Source organism: Somniosus microcephalus, chromosome 7 (assembly GCF_052327205.1).
Source record: "Somniosus microcephalus isolate GS21.2 chromosome 7, FLI_Smic_1.0, whole genome shotgun sequence".
NCBI lineage: Eukaryota > Metazoa > Chordata > Chondrichthyes > Squaliformes > Somniosidae > Somniosus > Somniosus microcephalus.
In genome coordinates this window covers 123,040,945-123,064,164 of record NC_140993.1, presented here as the reverse complement: position 1 = coordinate 123,064,164, position 23,220 = coordinate 123,040,945, and the positions used below count along the sequence as shown (strand labels likewise).

Here is a 23,220-nt window from a genome sequence, read left to right as displayed (position 1 = left end):
CTGCAACAGCGCGATCCCCGCTCGCGAGTGCCGGCAAATGAGCCCGGCACCAAGGAGAAGTGCCGGGCTCTCGGGAAACAGCCGGCAATGCCGCGGGGGGGGGGTTTAGGAGGCCGGGGACGGAGGTGCTGGCAGGCGGCCGCCGAAAAAGCAGCCGCCCCGCACCTCCACCTTAACTTGCGCCACTACCGCCACAGGTAGGCCCTGTGAACCGGTCGCGATTTGCGACCGGCGTTAAAGAGGCGGGCGCGACCAAATATGGTGATCGGGGCGGGAGCGGGGCGCTGCGCACACCGATGACGTCATCGGTGGCGGCGCAGCGCTACAGGCTAACGCCGCCATTAGCGCCCCGCTAAATATCGCGGGAGGTGTGGCCAGTGGCGCTAAAGCCACTGAGTGCCCTCTTTGGGTGCTAACTGGTGGCGCAGCCCACTGAATTTCTAGGCCCAAATGTTTTATTAATTTTTTTAAAGTTTATTGATCTTTATTTCAGGTTTACCTTTTCCCAGTGTGAGATCCCCAATCTTTGTTTTGATCTCTATAACATTTTTAAAAAGTTAGAAAAGAAAGAGCTTATTCACTTCCTGGTTCCTGGCCTGTGAGAATTCTGCAATGTGATTGGCTGCTTAGACAGCTCACACTCGAGAATCCCCATTAACTTACACTGATCTCAACTGAACGTTGGAAAAGCCGAACTTCTCGCCACAGAGATCGCGAGATCTTTGTGGGAAGCTTACATCGGGGCCAGCGGTGAACACCTTTGCTTCACCGCTGACCGCAAATTACAGGCCAAAATGTCCCCCAGGTGTCCTTTGGAATATTGAGAAGGGAGTAGAGGGGAAGATGTGTTTGGTGGTGGGATCGCGTTGGAAGTGGAAAAAGATGTTCGGTCGAATCTAAAGTTTGGCGGGGTGGAAGGTCATGACCATGTGGAATCTATCATGGCTCTGAGAGGGGGGAGAAGGTATGAGGGCAGAAGTATATGAAATATGGTGGCCTCAGTAATGGGGTCCTATGGTGGAGGGAAATCCTCAGCTGAGGAAAAAGAAGGGCATTTCAGAAGTCCCGGTGTGCAAGGTGGCTTCATCAGAACAGAGTGACGGAGTCGGAGAATCTCAAACTGAATCAGTGTTTGGGGCCCTGGACAATGGTGCGCAAGGAGATAAATCAATAGTTGTGGCATCTGCTATGGTTGCATGGGAAAGTGCCAGGGAAAAGGCAGCTGAAATTCTAGATGGTGGAAGAACAAGCAAGGATATCTTGTAGGGAATGTTGCTTCAGAAAACAGGATGAGATGGGGGGAAGATGTGTTTGGCTGTTGGATCATGTTGTATGTATCAGAAATGGCAGAAGATAATCTGACAAATATGAGTGAAAAGCCCAGGAAATGGGATGAGCATGGTCAAGGATGCTGCCTGGCCTGACCTACCGCCAGCCACTATGCTGAATGTCACTCACTGCCTTTCTTTCAGGTTGCCATTGCCGTCACCATCATCACCTATGTGTCCACTGCTAACTTGGAAGTTGCAGCTTCAATTCTTTAAACTTTCAGGGCCTGGAAGATGGTAAAGGTTGCTTCTTGAATGTTACAAAAAGGTTGCTCCTACATTGGTCAGTATCTACCAATCAGGGAGTAACCTTTTCTAATTCTCCAGGCTGAGAGGTTTAAACAGCTAAAACTGAAATCTGGTATTGTGGGCAAATTTGCAAAAAAAGGAACTGTAGGCTGAGTAAAAGGAGCTCATTGGCCACGATTTGAACATCTTGTGCCGGAGCACTGGTTGTAGGGTGCCAGCAGCCGAGTGGGAAGAATCCCATTCCTCAGTGACAGGTGTATCCCTCCAAGTTCCATTAGTAAGCTAGACTTGTTAGTCAACCTAGAGAGTGCCCTGGAGTACCACAGACTTGCCTGGATCAAGTATTAGATTACCGAGTCTGCCACAGAGTGGTGGCTTAATTCCAACCGTCCATTGACAGACATGTTGGGCCTGAATTTGCGGTCGGAGGCTTCCTGCAGGTGAAATGCAAGTGAACTCCGCACCTACCTGATGGTTCCAGAGGTTTGGACACTCGCGCTCATGGGCCTCTGTGTACGCCTGCGTAAAGGCCCACGTATCCCAGGGGTGCACGTGGTTCGCAAGCATTCCTGGGATCACGTGGGCCGGCCCAACCAATCAAAGAGGGGATCCCCATTATGCTTATGGGGATTCCATTTATGTATGGAATCCCCTAAAAAACACTATTACACACCAGTTGGGTACGGTAGCATAGTGGTTATGTTACTAGGCTAATAATCCAGAGGCCTGGACTAATGTTCTGGACAGCAAGTTCAAATTTCACCATGGCAGCTGAGAATTTAAAATTCAGTTAATTAAATAAGTCTGGAATAAAATGCTAGTATCTGTAATAATAACCATGAAACCCCATCTGGGAAGGAAATCTGCTGTCCTCTGGCCTATATATGATTCCAAACCCACAGCAATGTGGTTGACTCTTAACTGCCCTCTGAAATGGTCTAGCAAGCCACTCAGTTGTATAAGGTGGCTCACCACTGCCTTCTCTAGGACAATTAGGGATGGGCAATAAATGCTGGCCTAGACGGTGATGCCCAAATCCCACGAGTGAATAAAAAAAGTTAAATAAAAATGAATAATTACATGTTCAAAAATGCAATTTAATGAAACATTTAAAACAAAATTTAAAGTTTTTGAAAAGGAGATAATAATAACCTAAACTAATTTAAAATTTTAATAATTAAAAAAAATGTATTTTAATATTTATTTAAACTCATACGCTGGTAAAAGAAGGCCCTACGCAAATAGCCCAACCCTGCACCAGCGAACGTCCATTTCCTGGGGATGCGGTGGACCTGTCAAGCTGAAACTTGACAGATCGTAAGTTCTGGGTTTTCGCGCATGTGCATCGCACGCGGCACTTACGGCTGCATACGCACCACGTACGTGGTCCTAGGCCCCAGAAAATACGGGCCATTGTCTTAGAACCATCTTGACCCCCAAAGGGACCTTGCTTACAAGTGCAGGTGGGTTGACCCCAGTGAAGTGGGGTTTCATTTGCCTGAAGCTGCTGCCTATGCTCCTCATTTTTCATCTCCATATGGATGTTGGATTCGTGCCCCGTGACTGTTCATCCGGAGAAATGAACAGAGAAGGTGTGAGGTAGACAGATTGAAACCAATAGGGTAAAAAGCAACAAAAAAAGGTCAATCAACAAAATTATGAAGATCAAAGAAAAATCAACAGGATAAAGAAACAATAACAACATTACTAGCTATCCTAAGAGTTAAAAATATATATGTTATATTACCAAGCAAAAGCCATCATGGCTGAAAAACACACAGCCAGCAGTAAATAGCAGCCTGCTTACTACAAAAGATTCACTTATGGATGCTTTAATATTATGTGAGACCCATACTCGTGTCACTGGGTTCTCCAAGTGCAGGTCTTGCGCAGATAGCTGCAAGTCAATGTAACAGCACCCATATTCATTAAGACCAGCAGTCATCAGGCCTTCCAGGCCACCAGTCTTGCTAATCCATTCATGTATATGTTTGGCTTGCAGCTGGCTACACAAGAGCCACATTTCAGGAGCCGGCAGCCCTAGCATGGGTCTCATGCAATGTCAAGCCAAAATCAGGCAAATTTGGGGTGGAATTTGGCCAGGAAACCCTGCTGCTTTCCATCGATTCTGGTATTTTCCACTGGAAGTGACGGTGACCATTGGATACATCCGCCCAAATATGGGCTGGCATATTTACATTGTGTGATAATGATAGAGTGACATCACACGGCACCCGTTCCATCATTATTGCCATAGGAACCCTGAATGGAGTAACGCCAGCATGGAGCAGGTGTTAGCATTACTTTGGTGGGCAGGAAAAAATGTAAAAGGCCCCCAAAATGAATGCAATCAATCACATGGTCATCAATTGAACTCCTGCACCCCATGACTTTTCAAATTTCTTAATAATCTGGCCCTCCTTTGCAGTAACCCAGTGGCAGTTGGCACAACTCCTGCCCCCGCCCCCCGCCTCCCCCCCCCCCCACTCACACCCACAACTGGGAGCCCATCAAAATGAGAATAATGAGGCTGACCACAGAAAATGTCACCAGGGCCAGAGGTGGGGATGTCAGGTAGGTGCAAAGTTACTATTCGGCTGAAAAATTCATTTCAAGGCAAAACAGCAGTTGCGTAACCTCAGACATTAGGAATTTGGCTGTAGTAACATCTGTTTTATATTTTTGTTTACTCTATGAACAGTAGGACTTTGGGCCCTTTGAACCTGACTACACTGGTAGAAACAATTCTTCACATGCAGCAAATAATTACACTTGCCAACCCTTTCACTTTTTTATTTTCTGAAGTTCTGAAATTCTCTTCAAGGTTAGAGCGTTATTATCTGTACCCTCTACTGGCCTGTGACTATATAGCCCAGAATTTCCTCAGAGCTGCTCCTGCTCCACCATCGCAACTTTACTGGAAGTGTGGTGAAAAACCCTATATCATATGTAAATGGTGTTTCCACCACACTTCCAGTGAAGTTATGGCAGTGGAGCGGAAGCAGCTCCGAGGAAATTCCAGGCCTATGAATGGAAAGACTATGGGGGAAAATTGGGTCATGTCCCCTTTGGGGCGCTAACTAAAAGTAGCGCCCCCAAAAAATTAGTGCCCCGCGCCCCAAGAGGGAGCGGGGGCGCTACTGGAAGTGCCCCGCCTACCTCTTTGGGTGCTGCGAGTGAATATCACGGCGCTACGTGCCGCAGCGCCACGTTCTGTGCTGCTGTACTACAGGCCTTCCTCCCCTTATTAAAGGGGAGGGGCCTAGTGCAGCGTGACCCGGGGCCCAGCTGGGCCACCAGGGATCGGAGTGCCAGCAAAGGAACCCGGCACTCAAGAGAAGTGCTGGGCTCACGGAGCGCAGCTGGCACCCCATGGTTGGGCTGCACAGAAGGCCGGGGACAGCAACAGGGGCAGGTGCTGGCAGACGGCCAGCAACAAAAATGGCCGCCCGGCACCTCCCCTTTAATTTGCGCCACCCCGGCCGCAGGTAGGCCCCCCCTGACCCTGTCGGACATAGCGTCCAGCAGTAAGTCAGGGGGCACTACCGAAGGGCGCTGCACATGGCAATGACATCATCACCAGCGGCGCAGCGCCGCGGGGCACTAACAGTTACTGCCACCACTAACCTCCCGCTGAATTTCTTAGGGCGCTAATGGGAGGCGCAAATCAACCAAATTTTTCCCGCTATGCCTTCAAAGAGTGAAGTTCTCCTTGTTTTGGTCTCAATATATCACGTATTAAATGAAAGTTGCATGGCATGCTTTTCAAATTTTCTGGTATCATAGAATCATAGAATGGTTACAGCGCAGAAGGAGGCCAATCGACCCGTCGAGCCCATACCGGGTGCTCTCTGCAACAGCACTTCAGCTAGTCCGATTCCCCCGCCCTTTCCCTGTAGCCCTGCAAATTTTTTTCCTTCAGGTAATTATCCAATTCCCTTTTGAAAGCCATGATTGAATCTGCCTCCAGCACCCTCTCAGGCAGTGTATTCCAGATCTTAACCATTCGCTAAAAAGCTTTTCCTCATGTCGTGTTTGGTTCATCTGCCAATAAACCTTAAATCTGTGTCCTCTGGTTCTCGACTCTTCCGACAATGGGAACAGTTTCTTTCTTTCTACTCTGTCTAGACCCCTGATGATTTTGAACACCTCTATCAAATCTCCTCTCAACCTTCTCTGCTCTAAGGATAACAACCCCAGCTTCTCCAGTCTATCCACATAACTGAAGTCCCTCATCCCTGGAACCTTTCTTGTAAATCTTTTCTGCACCCTCTCTGAGGCCTTCACATCCTCCCAAAAAGTGCGGTGCCCAGAATTGGACACAATAGTCCAGTTGAGGCCGGACCAGTGTTTTATAAAGGTTCATCATCATACCTTCCTTGCTTTTGTACTCTATGCCTCTATTTATGAAGCCCAGGATTCGGTATGCTTTTTTAACCTGCCCTGCCACCTTCAACAATTTGTGCACATATACCTCCAGTTCTCTCTGTTCATGCACCCCCTTTAGAATCATACCCTTTAGTTTATATTGCATCTCCTCATTCTTCCTACCGAAATGTATCGCTTCACACTTTTCTGTGTTAAATTTCATCTGCCATGTGTCCACCCATTCCACCAGCCTATCTATGTTCTCTTGAAGTCTATCACTATCCTCCTCACTGTTCACTATACTTCCAAGCTCTGTGTCATCTGCAGATTTTTAAATTGTGCCCTATACACCCAAGTCCAGGTCATTGATATATATCAAGAAGAGTAGTGGTCCTAGTACCGACCCCTGGGGAACCCCACTGTGTACCTTCCTCCAGTCTGAAAAATAACCATTCACCACTACTCTTTGTTTCCTGTCACTTAGCCACTTGTCCAAATGCTGCCACTGTCCCTTTTATTCCATGGGCTTCAACTTTGCTGGCAAACCTATTATGTGGCATTTTATCAAATGCCTTTTGGAAGTCCATGTACACCACTTCAACCACATTGCCCTCATCAACACTCTCTGTTACCTCCTCAAAAAACTCAATCAAGTTAGTTAAACACAATTTGCCTTTAACAAATCTGTGCTGGATTTCCTTAATTAGTCCACACTTGTCCAAATGACTGTTAATTTTGCCCCAGATTATCGTTTCTAAAAGCTTCCCCACTACGGAGGTTAAACTGACTGGCCACTATTTGTTGGGTTTATCTTTACACCCTTTTTTGAACAAGGGTGTAACATTTGCAATTCTCCAATCCTCTGGCACCACTCCTGTATCTAAGGAGGATTGGAAGATTATGGCCTGTACCTCCGCAATTTCCACCTTTACTTCCCTTAGCATCCTAGGATGCATCCCATCCAGTCCTGGTGACTTATCTACTTTAAGTACAGCCAGCCTTTCTAGTATTTCCTCTTTATCAATTTTTATCTCATCCAGTATCTCAACTATCTCCTCTTTCACTATGACTTTGGCAGCATCTTTTTCCTTGGTAAAGACAGATGCAAAGTACTCATTTAGTACCTCAGCCATGCCCTCTGCCTCCATGCTTAGGTCTCCTTTTTGGTCCCTAATCAGCCCCACCCCTCCTCTTACTACCCATTTACTATTTATATGCCTATAGAAGACTTTTGGATTCCCTTTTATGTTAGCTGCCAATCTATTCTCATATACTCTCTGCCCCTCTTATTTCCTTTTTCACTTCCCCTCTGAACTTTCTATATTCAGCCTGTTTCTCACTTGTATTCTCAACCTGACATCTGTCATACTTCTGCTTCATCTTACTCTCTATCTCTTTCATCATCCAGGGAGCTCTGACTTTGGTTGCCCTACCTTTCCTTCTCGTGGGACTGTACCTCGACTGTACCCGAACCATGTCCTCTTTAAAGCAGCCCATTGCTCGATTACAGTTTTGCCTGCCAATCTTTGATTCCAATTTACCTGGGCCAGATTCATTCTCAACCCACTGAAATTGGCCTTCCTCCAATCAAGTATTTTTATTGCAGATTGCTCTCTGTCCTTTTCCATAGCTAACCTAAACCTTATGATACTATGATCACTGTTCCCTAAATGTTCCCCTACTGACACTTGCTCCACTTGACCCACCTCATTCCCGAGAACCAGATCCATAGAAACATAGAAACATAGAAGATAGGAGCAGGAGTAGGCCATTTGGCCCCTCGAGCCTGCTCCACCATTCAATGCGATCATGGCTGATCATCCAAATTCAGTACCCGGTCCCTGCTTTCTCCCTATACCCCTTGATCACTTTAGCCTTAAGAAATATATCCAACTCCTTCAAAGAAATATATCCAAATCCAGCAATGCCTCCTTCCTTGTTGCACTGGAAACGTACTGATCAAGAAAGTTCTCCTGAACACACTTCAGAAATTCTTCCCCCTCTCTGCCCTTTACACTATTACTATCCCAGTCTATAATAGGATAGTTGAAGTCCCCCATTATCACTACCCTATAGTTCTTGCACCTCTCTGTAATTTCCCTGCAAATTTGCTCCTCTATATCCTTCCCACTAGTTGGTGGCCTATAGAATACACCTAGTAGTGTAATGACACCTCTGTGGTAAAACCACCAATGAACTCCTGTACAAATGAATAACTGTCTTTAAAGCAATGTTACAACACCTATGTCCATTTGCTGAGTGTAAACAAGCTTTCTGTAAAAACCCTGAAACAACGCGATGATGTCATCATGTTGGTCACGTGGTGCCCCGAGTGGCGGGAAACGTGATGACATCATGACGTCAGAGGTGAGAGGTTCTGAGTTCAGACCTCGTGGAACAAGTTACTGTATAGACCTGTTTGCTGTTGCTCCTGCATGTTTTTGTTTTGTTCACCAGTTTAATTAAATTCGGTTAATTTACTGAACTGACTCGACCTCAGTGATTTAGATAGGAATCCGTAGATTCCTACACCTCTACTGTTTCTTAACTCTAACCAAATAGATTCTGTCCTTGACTCCTCCAGGATGTTCTCTCTCCATCACTGTAATATTCTCCTTAATCAACACTGCCACACCACCTCCTTTCATTCCTTCCCTATCTTTCCTGAACACCTTATATCCAGGAATATTTAGTATCCAATCCTGCCCTTTTTTGAGCCAGGTCTCCATTATCACCACAACATCATATTCCCATGTGGTTTTTTGTGCCTGCAGCTCATCAACCTTATTTACCATGCTTCATGTGTTTACACATATGCATTGTAAACCTATCTTAGACCTTCTTCTATTCTCTCTTAGTCTGACCCCACCTAATACTGTACTATTTTTTACTCTAGTGCTATCTGTCTCTCCCAATCCTTTGTGCACCTTGTTTCTCCTTTCCAATGCTACATCCTGGTGCCCATCCCCCTGCCAAATTAATTAAAATCCTCCCCAAATGCTCCAGCAAACGCCCCACCCCCCCGCGAGGATATTGGTCGTGGCTCTGTTGAGATGCAACCTGTAGTGTATGTAACCGTTCCACCTTTAAGAGAACTATTTTAAGGGTTGCACTACTTTATCTTGGCTGCTGTATACTGTAATACCGGTGGTGACCACACCGGTATATAAGTGCTGTGTAATGATTTATTGGGCTGTTCCGCCCTGACCTTCGACTAGTAAAGACCTGTTAAATTTTACTCTTGTGGTCTGTGTAGTAATTCTCAATATAACACACAGACTTAACAGTGGCGACGAGTACGATCTTACCCTGCGGCAGAGATACATCCAAGGCAGTTTAACGGGCGTCGAGAGGAGGCATCCGCCCTCATCATTCTGCTGAGAAAAGACTCGGGTCTGCAGAGCAAAGGAAGAATTCTGACACGAAGCCTTCCATCAGCAACAGGCAGTGATCATCCCTTCTATCACGGTGGTGGGTAAGCCGATCAGCGACGAGCAGCAAGTCGGCCACATTGGCGTGAAGTAGGGGAGGGAAAAACGGAGGATATAAGGGCGGAGAACTCGACCACGGCCGGGGAAAAGAGCCGGACAGAAGTCGGGGCCAGAGGCGCTGAGACTGGGGCCAGCGTAAGGCATGGGAGCCGCGGTGCATGCAAACGCAGCCGGTGTAAAAGACCGGGCTGCAAGCGGGCTGGGAGACGCAACAGCGTCGAGAGAGAGCTCGACCGCGACCGGTGAAATAGGCCGGGCAGCTACCGAGGCCGCGAGGCGCAGCGACCGGGTCAGTGTAAGGCGCGGGAGAAAATTTAAAAAAAACGCGGAGAACTCAGCCGCAGCCGGGGGAAAGGACCGGACTGCAAGAGGGGCTGGGAGGCACAATTTGAAAACCGCTGGGGAGGGCGAACGCAGCAATACGGCAATCACCATTACAGCCAGCGGGGGAGAAAGGCAAACGTGGGAAGCTGCCATTTTCGTAGGCGGGGGAAGAAGACAAGCGCGGGAAACCGCCATTTTGAAAAAAAAAATTAAAGAAAAATTTCCTTTTGTTTCTCAAGAAGATTGCGAGGATACCTAAGCGTGGTAACATCAACGATTTCGATCCCGATGTTGAAGATTGGGCCACGTATGTAGAACGCATAGAGATATATTGTAAGGCAAATAAAATATCAGATGAAGATAAAGCACTAACCTTACTAAACTCAATGGGTGCGAAGACATACGGGCTATTGAAGCATCTTCTATCACCAGCTAAACCGACGGATCAGACTTTCGCTAAAATTGTTGCTGTCCTGAAAAATCATTTGAACCCCACACCGCTGATGTTAGCGGAACGATCTAAATTTTATGCGAGAACGCAACTGAAAGAGGAAAGCAACGCGGAGTATTTAATTGAACTGCGTAAGCTAGCGAAATACTGTCAGTTTGGGGAAAGTCTGACAGAGGCACTGAGAGACAAATTCGTGTGTGGATTGTCGAAAGAAGGAACACAAAAGCGGCTGCTTGAAGAGAATGATCTTACACTTGATAAGGCTGTCACTATTGCAGCATCGCACGAAGCCGCAGCGAGAGGCACTGCAGAAATGCAGCTGAAGGTAGCGGTACTCAGCGTAGATCAAATGGCTTTGGGTACAACAAAATGTTATCGTTGTGGAAAGACGACACACAATCAGAACCAATGCTGGTTTAAAAACCAGGAATGTAGAAAATGTGGCAAGCTTGGTCACATAGCTAAAGTATGCCGGTCAGGAAAGAAGACCAGCAACAAAAAGTCACCGCAGGAAAGTGCAGAAAGGTACATAAGGTGGCTGAGAAGAGTTCGGATGAACAGAATTCGGATTCAGACTCCAACAGCAAGGAACTGGGTAGTCTGAGAATTCACAATGTGAGTAAGGAAGCTGACCGACAAACTATCTGGGTCACACTGCAGATAGCAGGAGTCCAAGTGAAGATGGAATTAGACACCGGATCGGCATTGACGGTCATGAATAAGCAAGATTACAAAAGGTTATTCACACATATTCCCCTACGGAATACGGAGATAGTATTGCAGACATACACGGGGCAAAAAGTATACCCCATCGGAAAGATAAAAGTCAAGGTGATACACAAGGGCAAAGAACACCAAGGAATGGACTTATATGTACTACCTGAGGGAGGTCCACCACTTCTGGGACGGGAGTGGATCAGGAAAATAAATATGGACTGGCACTCCCTAAAAGCAATGACGGTAGATTCCGGAAAAAAAAATGTCAAACCTGAACGATTGTCCAGAATATTGGATGCGGCTAAAGAGGTGTTCCAACAGGGACTGGGAACACTAAGAGGAATTAAGGCAAAAATCAAGATTGCAGAACATGCAAACCCAAAGTTTTTCAAAGCCAGACCGGTACCTTATGCGATACGACCTGCTGTGGAAGCTGAGCTGGAAGGGCTAGAACATTCAGGAGTACTGTCTAAGGTGGACTGGAGTGAGTGGGCCACGCCCATTGTTCCCGTCATGAAGCGTTCATCGAGTAACAAGCCAGGGAAACCGGGGAAGGTCCGCATCTGTGGAGACTTCAAGATCACAGTTAATCCGGTGCTTCACACGGTGCAATATCCGCTTCCGCGGATTGAGGATATCTTTGCTTCATTGTCTGGCAGGAAACACTTCACCAAGATAGACCTGGCGCAAGCGTACTTACAGATGGAAGTTGAGGAAGAGTCGCGCTAGTATCTCACAATCAACACGCACAGAGGCTTGTATCGATATAATAGACTGGTTTTTGGGAGTGGCTTCGGCTCCAGCAATTTGGCAGAGGGCCATGGAGCAGGTATTACAGGGAATTCCAAACACTCAATGTTACTTGGACGATATCCTGATTACAGGAGTTGACGATGAGGAACACCTTGCAAATTTGAAACTGGTGCTCACCAGATTGAAGGAATATGGACTTCGAGTTAATTGCCAGAAATGTGAGTTCTTTCAGAAACGGATCTCGTACTGTGGTCATGTCATTGACCAGGAGGGGCTGCACAAGTCACCTGACAAGATCGAAGCTGTTGTGAAGGCTCCCGCTCCGGAAAATGTATCCCAGTTGAGGTCGTTCCTAGCGTTGATTAACTATTACCATAAGTTTCTGCCAAATCTATCCACGGTGCTGCACCCGCTGAATGCTCTTTTGCAGAAAGAAGTACCATGGAAGTGGAGCGAGGACTGTAAGAAGGCCTTTCGCAAAAGCAAGGCATTGATCACCTCAGAGGAAGTGTTGGCTCATTTCAACCCAACGCTACCTATTCGTTTAGCTTGTGATGCTTCTCCTTATAGTATTGGAGCAGTACTCTCACACAAGTTGCCAAATGGCTTGGAAAGGCCAGTCGCATTTGCATCCAGATCATTGACCTCCGCTGAGCGCAACTATGCTCAGATAGATAGGGAGGCTCTCAGCCTGGTGTGGGGAGTAAAGAAGTTTAATCATTACCTGCAGGGCCAGAAGTTTACACTGCTGACAGACCACCAGCCGTTGGTATCCATATTCAACCCTAAAAAGGGCGTTCCCATTATGACAGCGCAAAGGCTACAGAGGTGGTCCCTTTTCCTAGGGGCACACCAATATGACATAGAATACAAAGGATCAAAACAGCATGGGAATGCTGGCGGTTTATCGCGCCTACCGTTGCCAACGGTAGAAGAGGCGCCTACAGTGGACCCAGTGGAGATGTTCCACTCAACCACAGTGGAATGTCTACCAGTAACAAATTCTACCATCGAAAAGGAAACGAGAAATGACCCGACTCTCACACGAGTATACGATTTAACGGTGAAGGGATGGCCAGCACATGGCGAACCATTGTTGCCAGCATTCTCGCAAAGAAGAGAGCAGCTGTCAGTGTGCCGAGGAACTTTGATGTGTGGATCCAGAGTGGTGATTCCACCCAAACTCCAGCATAAAGTGCTAAAGGAGCTTCACGAGGGGCATCTGGGTGGAGTGAAAATGAAGAACCTAGCCAGAGCGTTTGTGTGGTGGCCAGGGATCGATGGAGACATCGAAGAAATGACCAAGAGCTGTCTAGGATGCCAGAAGGTCCAAAACGCCCCACCACAAGCCCCTCTACATCCATGGGAGTGGCCCTCATCTCCATGGCAAAGGGTACATATCGACTTTGCTGGTCCATTTATGGACTCAATGTTCTTAATCGCGGTGGATGCACATTCCAAGGGGCCGGAGGTAATAAAGATGTCCTCCACCACCACGGAAAAAACCATCACAGTATTAAGGACCATATTTGCCAGGAATGGGCTGCCGGAACAGATCTGTTCTGATAATGGACCGCAATTTGTGTCCGAAGAATTCAGGAAGTTCTTAAAAAACAATGGGGTTAAGCACTACACGTCCGCCCCATACCATCCCACCACCAATGGATTAGCTGAAAGGTTTGTCCAGACCTTCAAGAAGGCCATAAAGGCCATGGGTAATGAAGACATAAATCTACAACATAAGGTAGATAACTTCTTGTTTGCGTACAGGAATGCAACACATGCGGTTACAAACCAAACTCCCGCCATGATGTTTTTCAATAGAAGACTAAGATGCCAGCTGGATTTGATCAAGCCAAACATCAGAAGGGACATAGAGAACCGGCAATTTCAAGGCATGAGTGAAAGGCCAACTAGAACCTTCCAGATAGGTCAACAAGTTTTGGCCCGGGACTACCGTACCGAGAAATGGCAGCCTGGAACTATTTGCACACGACTAGGACCACTGATGTATACCGTGGACATTGGCGAAAGCATAATAAGGCGCCATGTTGACCAGATCATAGAGTCATCCGAAAAGGGACAACCTACTCCACAACTCTATACGCCTAATGATGAAGCAGAGATACCCATAGTATCTACCTCCGATCCGGTGATACTGGAATCAGATGAACCCGACACTGGCATTCAAGCCGAATCGACCTTGCCAAAAGAACCTACTACACCACTGAAAACTACTACACCACCGAGGCGTTATCCGGACCGAGTCAGGAAGCCTCCAGAGAGACTGAATCTGTAAACTGTTTTTACATGAAGTTGTGTATATATGTTATGATGTTATGTTTAATGGGGAATATATACTGTTAAGCTAAAAAGGGAGGATTGTAGTGTATGTAACCGTTCCACCTTTAAGAGAACTATTTTAAGGGTTGCACTACTTTATCTTGGCTGCTGTATACTGTAACACCGGTGGTGACCACACCGGTATATAAGTGCTGTGTAATGATTTATTGGGCAGTTCCGCCCTGACCTTCGACTAGTAAAGACCTGTTAAATTTTACTCTTGTGGTCTGTGTAGTAATTCTCAATATAACACACAGACTTAACACAACCTGTCCAGCCTGTACAGATCCCACCTCCCCCAGAACCAGTCCAAATGTCTCAGGAATCTAAACCCCTCCCTCCTGCACCATCTCTCCAGCCATGCATTCATCTACTTATTTCTATATTCACTTGCTCGTGGCACCGGGAGTAATCCAAAGATGATTATCTTTGAGGTCCTGTTTTTTAATCTCTTTCCTAGCTCCCTGAAATCTGCCTGCAGGATCTCATTCCTCTTTCTACCTATGTCGTTGATACAGATATGGACCTCGACCTCTGGCTGTTCTCCCTCCCCCCTCAGAATGTCCTGCAGCTGCTCATTGACATCCTTGACCCTGGCACCAGGGAGGCAATATACCATCCTGGAAACACGTCTGTGGCCGCAGATACGCCTGTCTATTCCCCTATCACCTATCACTATTGCTTTCACAATCTTCCTCCTCCCCCTCCTGTACAGCTGAGCCACCTGTGGTGCCATGAACTTGGCTCTGGCTGTACTCCCCAGAGCAACCATCGCCCTCACCGTACTGAAGAGAGAGTGAGATGCACTCAGGGGATTCCTGCACTACCTGCCTGGTCCTTCTTGTCTGTCTGGTGGTCACCCATTCCCTCTCTGCCTGTACAGTTTTACGCTGTGTGGTGACCACCTCTTGAAACGTGCTAGCCATGTAGCCCTCAGCCTCACGGATGCATCGCTGTTGCACCACTGTTGCTCAAGCTCTGAAACCCAGAGTTTGAGCTCCTCCAGCTGACGACATGGTTGTCCAGGACATGGGATGCGTTCTGGAGTTCCCACATGGCACAAGATGTGCATTCAATGGAACTGAGTTGCCCTGCCATACCTCTATTTAATAGACTATTAACTAACGTAACAGAAATAAACTCAAGACTTTTAAAAAAATCACCAGCCACTCACCAATCAGTTCCTTCTCTTGTGCTGACGTCACTTTAGTATTTTTTTACCTCGCTCCCTGAAGCTTGTGCTCCCTCCAGGCTTTCGGGCCTATCTTTATCTCCAGCCCCTTCTCTCGCTCTCCTGCAGGTCTGCACTCAGTCCTATTAGCTTAGAGTCCTTGGGTTCTGTGGCTCCACTCCTCCTTTTCAGTCAGACATCTCACCCGCCTTCCTCCTCGCCACCGATTCCTGTGCTCATCAAATTCTTCCACTCTGCTTGTGAACCACTCCGATTGCGTTCACTCAGCTCTGTCTCCAAGTTCTGATATGCAAAGAAATCTACTTAATTTGATTACATGCTTAGTATTGCTGCACTTGGAAGCCATTAAAACAAGATTGAGGTGATCTTTGCATAATACAGTCAATTTTGTGCAAAGTATTTGGGGCCTTGAGAAAGGACTAAGGCAAATATAGCAATATGATATTCATGAAAGTAGAAAAGGGATGTAGAATTCTGTGGTTAGTGGAGACTCCTGTTATGGAGAGATAAACATGTGGCTGGCGATGACAGATGTCTTGCAGTGCTTAAAAATGGACTCTTTGTTTGTGCAGATTGTGGAACACGAGGACAGTTTAATGCACTTTCACACCAGTTCCGCAGCAAACGCTCAGCAGAGTTCAGTTATCCAGAAGACAAGCGTACAAGGGATGCCGCAGCCACATCTGATAAGCAACAAGAGAGGTATGTAGCTTACGGATGGAGGTTCTGAAAGATGGTATTTGAGGGGAGGCTCAGATTAGAGCAATGAATTGACTGCACTGCAATGTGTTAATTCTCAGCAATTACACATGTGAAGTATCAGCCAATGGTCTGATTCCACAATACTGATTTGAACCAAATAAAATCCCAAATGGGATAAAATACAGTTCCATCATCAGCATGTTACTCATGTGAAAGACCACCATAACTCACTTGTACTTGTGCCAGTTGTAAATTGTGAACCTTACGCACTGAGATTTATAGTGCACTCACACTGATGAGATGACCTAGTTTTGTGATGAACTGCAACAGAATATTTTTGTTAGCTATATTAAATCATAATAGGACTGAAGATCATGTTGGCACATGGTATTGGAGTGAAGGGTAAACTGAATATGAGGTAAATAGGTTCCACGTGAAAGGCTATTAGGAATTCAAGGCAAATGCCAGTACAGTACTGGATAAGAGATTGGCTGAAGGGTATAACACAACAACTACTCATTGAAGACTTTATTTCGGCGTGTTGGGAAATACTGAGTGAATGCCCTTGGGCTTTCATGTGGGGACTAGTATTGTTTCTAATTTATATTTGCAGAAACAATGCAAAAACGATCAAATTTGCAAATGATACCAAACTAAGAGGGACTGTTGGTTTGGAGGAGTCAGCTCAGAAATGACACTGAGTGGGATAAAATATATAAGTGGGCGGAACAATGGCAGATGACATTTAATGCAGATAGGTATAAAGTATTGCACATAAGAAGAAAAATGATTGATACATGTACACTATGAATGGCAATAAAAACGTATGACCAAAGTTGAAAGGGAACTAGGAATCTTAGCAGACTTGATGCCCAATGTATCCAACCAATGCAGAGCAGCAAACAACAAAGCCAATAGAATGTGACCAACATAGCTAATATAAGTGATAGGAAGTCATAATCAAAATGTATTGTGCTCTGGTCAGACCACACCTTAAGTATTGTGTCCAGTTCTGGTCACCAAGACAGAAGGATAACATCCAAGTGCTTGAGGCAGTGCAGAGAAAGCCCACATCCACATCCCAAGAATGAATATGTATATATACATGTTAATTCATTCATTCTTGGGATGTGGACATCGCGAGAAAGACCGGCATTTATTGCCCATCTTGAGTTACCCTGAACTAAATAGAATGCTAGACCACTTCAGAGGGCAGTTAAGGGTCAAGCACATTGTGTCAAAGGGCTGAGCTGTGAGCGAAGGCTGAAAATACATGGGGAGACTTTTAATTTTTATCACTGGGTGAAAAATAGGCAATAGCGAATCAGCAGCTTGTTTTACACCCCATCCAATTTTCATTTCCATTGATTTCACTGGAAATTATTATCGGGTACAGTGTAAAGCGGCCGATCGATTCACTATCACCTGTTTTTTGCTCGGTGATATAAAAAAAATAATTACCCGCCTACGTCTTTTCAGCCTGGAAAGGAGGAGCGTGAGAAGTGATTGTATAAAGTTATATAAAATAGTTTAAGGGAATGGAAAAGCTTAGTCTGGAATATTACTTTAAATTAAATTGTGAGTCCAGGACAAGTAGACACAGATTCAAACTAGTAAAAGGTAAATTTAGGATTGATGTCAGGAAATTCTTCTTCACACATTGTGTGGAATAGACTTCCAGATAGAAGTAGTGGAGGCAACAATCCTGGAATCTTTTAAGAAACAATTGGATGCTGAAATGGGGAGACTCCAGGATCTCTCTAGCTGGTTGAATTAAGATGGGCTGAGCGGCCTTCCCTATCCATAATTATCATATGATCTTGGGAATGAATAATAAAACATTGTCGGCAGACCTAAAGCACAGATTCTTCACCAGTCGCTGATTAATCTGAAAATGGTTAGAATGTATATTTTACAAAGGATTGGCGTGCTTCTCTTATACATGTTTAACATTAAATTGAAAACGTTTCAATTCTTTTAGAGAGTTTAATCTCCTGACCTACCCAACAATAGTGGAGCTGTAAAGAATCAGCTGAGTATTCCTCTGACTTATGTGGGATTTAAAACGCCCACAGTGTCAACAATAACTCACCACCTTGTTGTGAATCTTGTTTAAAACTCCCCCATCACTGTAAGAAAACGGCAGCAGAATTTTCAGTATTTTCTACTAGATTGTTTGCTCGTATTTGTGTTGAATGTAGGCTCATCACAAAAATGAATAAATGGAGACATGGCTTACAATAGTGTGATGCTGAGCCATATAGATCAAGAGGGTCTAAAGCTTTGATCCCTGATGTATGTTGAGTTAGTTATTTTCAGCTGTGGTGGTAATGGGGATGTTACAATTGGCCTCAGCATCTTTGGGCTAGAGAGGCAGAAGGCCAGCTTACTGGAAGATCATATTTAGGGACGTCAGGTGAGGACAAAACCAAGCTGAATTTGGATGCCTCTAACAGCTGACCATCACTGTCGAGATCCACATACAGGTGCGGTACTCTAGGACTGCTGACACCCGTGGTTATTACAGCACAGAATAAGTCACCACCTTCAGGAGAGAAGAGGTGGGTAAGAAAGAAAACCGAACAAACAACTGCAGGGGAAAAATAAGTTCTTTAGTCAATCTGAAAAGGATCCACTCAAAAAGCAATTATTTTGTCTATTTAAAAAAAAAAGTGTGTGTGTGTATCTGAGTTTATCAGGGGAAATATAGCATTACTCTTTTTATTTTGTTAATTCATTTGAGAACCTAGCTTTACAAAAACCTAGATATCATTTTAAGAATTTACTGATTATAATATACCCTTTTCTTCTGTTTATTACTAAAACTGGTTCTTTGTATCTAAAAGATTAACTATTTTTATGAATACTAGGTACAAGCAAGACTTCAGTGAATTTGTGAACTCAACAATTTTTCCCAGTAATCACAAGACTCCTCAGGATTTCAACAGCTTTGTGGCTGAAGTGCAAAAGACTATCAGCTCCCTTCGCAACCAGGTTTGGATAACAATCTAAAGCACAGTTGTTATGCCAGTACATTGAGATATGGATAGTGACAGACTTATTGACATATGTACATATCTGATGTTGGGAAAGATATTTTGCTGAAAAAGCAAGTGGGTAATTTTAACCTAACCATTCATTGAAGTCAATGGAAAGTACAGTAGCCCGGGGTGTCCAACAGGCAGCCGATCTGATGCCTTCAGTTTCCTGCTGGGCAGGTTAAGTTAAAATGACTACCCCCCCACAAATGTGTATTTGAATCTCATTTAACAGCTATAATATACAATGGCCTAGAAATTCATTGACGCCACTTTTGGGGCGCTAAAGTGGGGCGTCCGCTAAAGTTTGCGGCCGCCGCCAAATCTAGGTCACTTCTCCGATATTCATTAGCTTCGCCCTACTAGTTCGGGCGAGCGCTAAAACTGCTGCTGGGCGCCTCTCTTTGGGCGCTAAGCCGGAGGTGGTGATCGATAGCGCCGAGGCCGGGCGCAGCGCAGGTGCGGCCATCTCGTGATTGACAGCAGACACCCTGGCGCCGGCCAGCTCTTAAGGGGGAAGGGTCGACTGTGTCTGCTGCCACGCCCTGGATAGTGGAGCCCTCCAGCTAGGCCTGAACACTGCTGCTGGACCCAAATAGCGCCTGAAGACATGGAGAAGGCCCGTGAACGTGCGCAGCGCTTCTCAGAGCGTGATCTGAGTGTGCTGCTTGCTGCTGTGGAGAAGAGGCGCCATGTTTTGTACCCGGACAATGGCAAGAAGGCAACGGTTCGCGTCTACAGGAGAGCCTGGAGGCATGTCGCCAGCAAGCTGTCAGCCAACAGCGACGTCCCCAGGACCGGTGCCCAATGCCGCAAAAAGTTAAATGACCTCACACGCATTGTCAGGGTGAGTACCCTTTCCAATGACCTCCTCATCCTTGCATGTGCACCTCACATTATGGGCAAAGGAACCTGAAAGCTCTAATGGCCAGCCTTCATCCAGCAGCTATGGCACAGGCATGAGCATCAATTGCACATTCTGTACTGAACACACTGGCCAAGCTATTCCACCATGGGAGGCATTGCACACCAGATCATGGCGACACACTGGCCAGGCTATTCCACCATGGGAGGCAGTGCACACCAGATCATGGCGACACACTGGCCAGGCTATTCCACCATGGGAGGCAGTGCACACCAGATCATGGCGACACACTGGCCAGGCTATTCCACCATGGGAGGCAGTGCACACCAGATCATGGTGACACACTGGCCAGGCTATTCCACCATGGGAGGCAGTGCACACCAGATCATGGCGACACACTGGCCAGGCTATTCCACCATGGGAGGCAGTGCACACAAGATCACGGCGACACACTGTACTTAGAGGCCGTCCTTTCTCTTGCAGGCCAAGCTGGCGAATAATCGCAAGAGCCGGACTGCGACCGGGGGAGGACGACCCCATATCCAGCCACTCACCGACCTGCAACATCGCGTGGAGCGCCTCATGGGTGGCCGGGTGATTGGGCCCATTGCATGTGGAGATGCCGACCCTGTTCTGGGCAGCAATGGTAAGGACACCACCTTTTGCACCTCTCTCGTCCCACTTGCGCATCAGATCTACATCCTTTGCCACTGTCCGACCAATGCGCTGAATGCCACCACTCATGCATCCCGCACTGACGCCCTATCCTCACTCTAAAGCTACTCTTGTGCCTTCCTGCTTTCAGATGGTCAAGAGGAGGTCCCTCCACTTGCCAGTGACAGACCCTCCGAGGAGGAGCAGGAGGAGGAACAAGAGGAAGGCGGCCCATCAGGGGAACCCTCAGCCATGGCCACCCAGGCCAATGTAGGGGACACGTCTTCCCTGGAGGGCAGCGTGGCGGAAGTGTCGAAGGGGAGGGGAGCTCCTGGGACCTGCGTGCTGCAGAAAGGCGGGAGGGGGGTGGAAGCTCGGCGGCCTTCTCCCCAGAGGGGGGATGCGTCGGAGGGGAGTCCAATTGCTGGGCCCAGCGGCCTCCAGCAATGCAGGAAGGGTCGGCCAGCTCGGCGGCCTTCTCCCCAGAGGGAGAGTCCGGCCTCCAGTCAGGAGATGCTCTTCACCGAGGAGATGGAACGCCTCGAAGACTTGTCCGCGGACTCGGAGCACCAGCACACGGAGCTCATGGCGGCAGTGGCACGGTTGCCTGAGTCCATCGATTTCCTCTCTCAGAGTGTGGCCGAGTTCGGGCCCTTAGAGGCCACCAGTCGGGCGGAATACCGGGCAGATCTGTCAGCGACTGGCCAGGTGATTAGTGGTGCCGTCCAGTCACTGGCTGCTCTGCTGCGGTCAGTGAACAGGTCAACACGGGCACTCACTGCTGCCACACTCGCTGTGTCAGCCAGGCACCGCCAGGGCACCCGGCGCGCTGCAGCAGCACATCGGTCTGTCCCTCGGCAGATTGGTGCGCATGCTGCAGTGCTGGCCCGGGCGAGTGCCAGTGTCTCAGGCGACCAGCGAGCGCCTGCCATCCACCAGCTTGCCGCCATTCCTCCAGCCGCCGCTGCCAGGAGCTGCTGCAGCGACTGATGCTGGCCAGCCACAGCTGCAGCAATCAACAGCCGGCCGCTCGACGGCCAGACCTCGACTAGGCCGACCCCCAAGGGCATCTGCCGTCACGACATGTGCCCCTCAGGAGCCTGCCCCCAGCCTTGCAGCAGCCAATGGCCTTACTTTGAGGCGGAGCAGCAGGGCGGGCAGGGGCCACCCAAAGATGGCCAAAGCATCGCCCTAGCGGGCCAAATAGTCAAATGTGTGGCCATTTGTGTTTGTTTCTTGAGGCCGAGAATTGGATGTTTGATTTTTGAAGGCCGATGATGTGATGTTTGATTTGGACGAAGGCCGAGAATGACGGCCATTTTAGTTGCCCTATTTTGTTAATCCTCCCCAGGTTGTGGGAGCGAGTAATGTGTTTGAGTGTTTTTTGGGGGTTTCATCTGTTTTTGGTTTTCATGTGGGAAGGGCCCAGAGTTTGTACAATAAAGCATTTTATTTATTCACATTGTCCATGTTTGATCTTTGAAGTGTTTGTTGCCTTAACCGGCTGAGGGCTTGTGGAGCGGCTGCAATCATGTTCTATCATTGGCACAAGCCATTCCCTGACAGGGGGCCTAGAAGTGACGTTCAATAAGCCGCCGACGGGTGGCCCTTGGACCTTGTGCGTCCCTCCTGGGCTGGTACTCCTCGTCCTCGTCGTCCTCATGCTCCTCCTGCTCCTCCTCCTGAGGTGGTGGTCCAATGTGAGGTGGCAGTGCCTGAGTCCTGCGGATAGCCAGGTTGTGCAGCATGCAGCAAACGACGACGAATTGGGAGACTCAATCCTGCGAATACTGGAGGGCTCCCCCGGAGCGATCGAGACAGCGGAACCGTTGCTTGAGCACGCCGATTGTTTGTTCTATGAGGTTCCTCGTCGCTTGATGGCTCTCGTTGTATGCCTCTTCAGCAGGGGTCGTGGGCGCGCGGAGCGGGGTCATGAGCCAGGTACACAAAGGATAGCCTTTGTCCCCGATAAGCCATCCTCTTGGGGGAGGCTGTGCCTGGAACATGTCAGCCACAGTTGTCTGTCGCTGGATAAAGGCATCGTGGCTGCTGCCTGGAAAGCGGGCATTGACAGCTAGGATGCGCTGCCTGTGGTCACACACCAGCTGTACATTGAGGGAATGGTAGCCCTTCCGGTTGCGGTACTCCTCGGCATGCTCAAGAGGTGCCCGCAAAGCCACATGCGTGCAGTCAATGGCGCCCTGCACCATGGGGAAGCCCGCTATTCCTGCAAACCCCACTGCACGCTGCTGCTGCTTGTCCAGGGTCATGGGGAAGGAGATGAATTGATGTCTCCTTCTGAAAAGGGCTTCGGTCACCTGGCGGATGCAGCAATGCACGGCGAACTGGGAGATGTTAGCGATGTCCCCAGTAGCGGATTGGAAGGAGCCGGAGGCATAGAAGTTGAGAGCCACCGTCACCTTCACTGCCACCGACAGAGACGTCCTGCGCATCAGCTGTGGCTGCAGATCGCTCTGAAGCAGCCGGCAGATGTCTGCAACCACCTCCCTTCGGAATCGCAGCCTCCTAACACACATCACGGCAGACATGGTCAGATAGGAGGTCTGCTGGCGGTATATCCTGCGTGGGTAAGGCCTCAGTTGGCGACGCCTGTTGCCCCCTCTGCGTTTAGCCAGGGCTGCCACTCTCTCACGGCGTCTGTAAGCCCTTCTGGCATAAGGCTGAAATTCAGCGTTGCCACCCAATGCAGCCCCCATTATATGCTGGCAAACACTGAGCTCTGAA

General features: G+C 47.7%; 1 protein-coding gene across 1 annotated transcript in view; it reads left to right on the top strand.

Moving 5' to 3' along the window:
- LOC147114870 (peroxidasin homolog) overlaps positions 1–23,220 on the top strand; it is a 1,146,739-nt gene that overhangs the window by 1,067,715 nt on the left and 55,804 nt on the right. The window contains exons 20-21 of the mRNA XM_085992898.1: positions 15,789–15,918; positions 18,789–18,912. Of these exons, the coding sequence (XP_085849024.1) occupies positions 15,789–15,918; positions 18,789–18,912 (254 nt within the window). The remainder of the gene's footprint in view (positions 1–15,788; positions 15,919–18,788; positions 18,913–23,220) is intronic.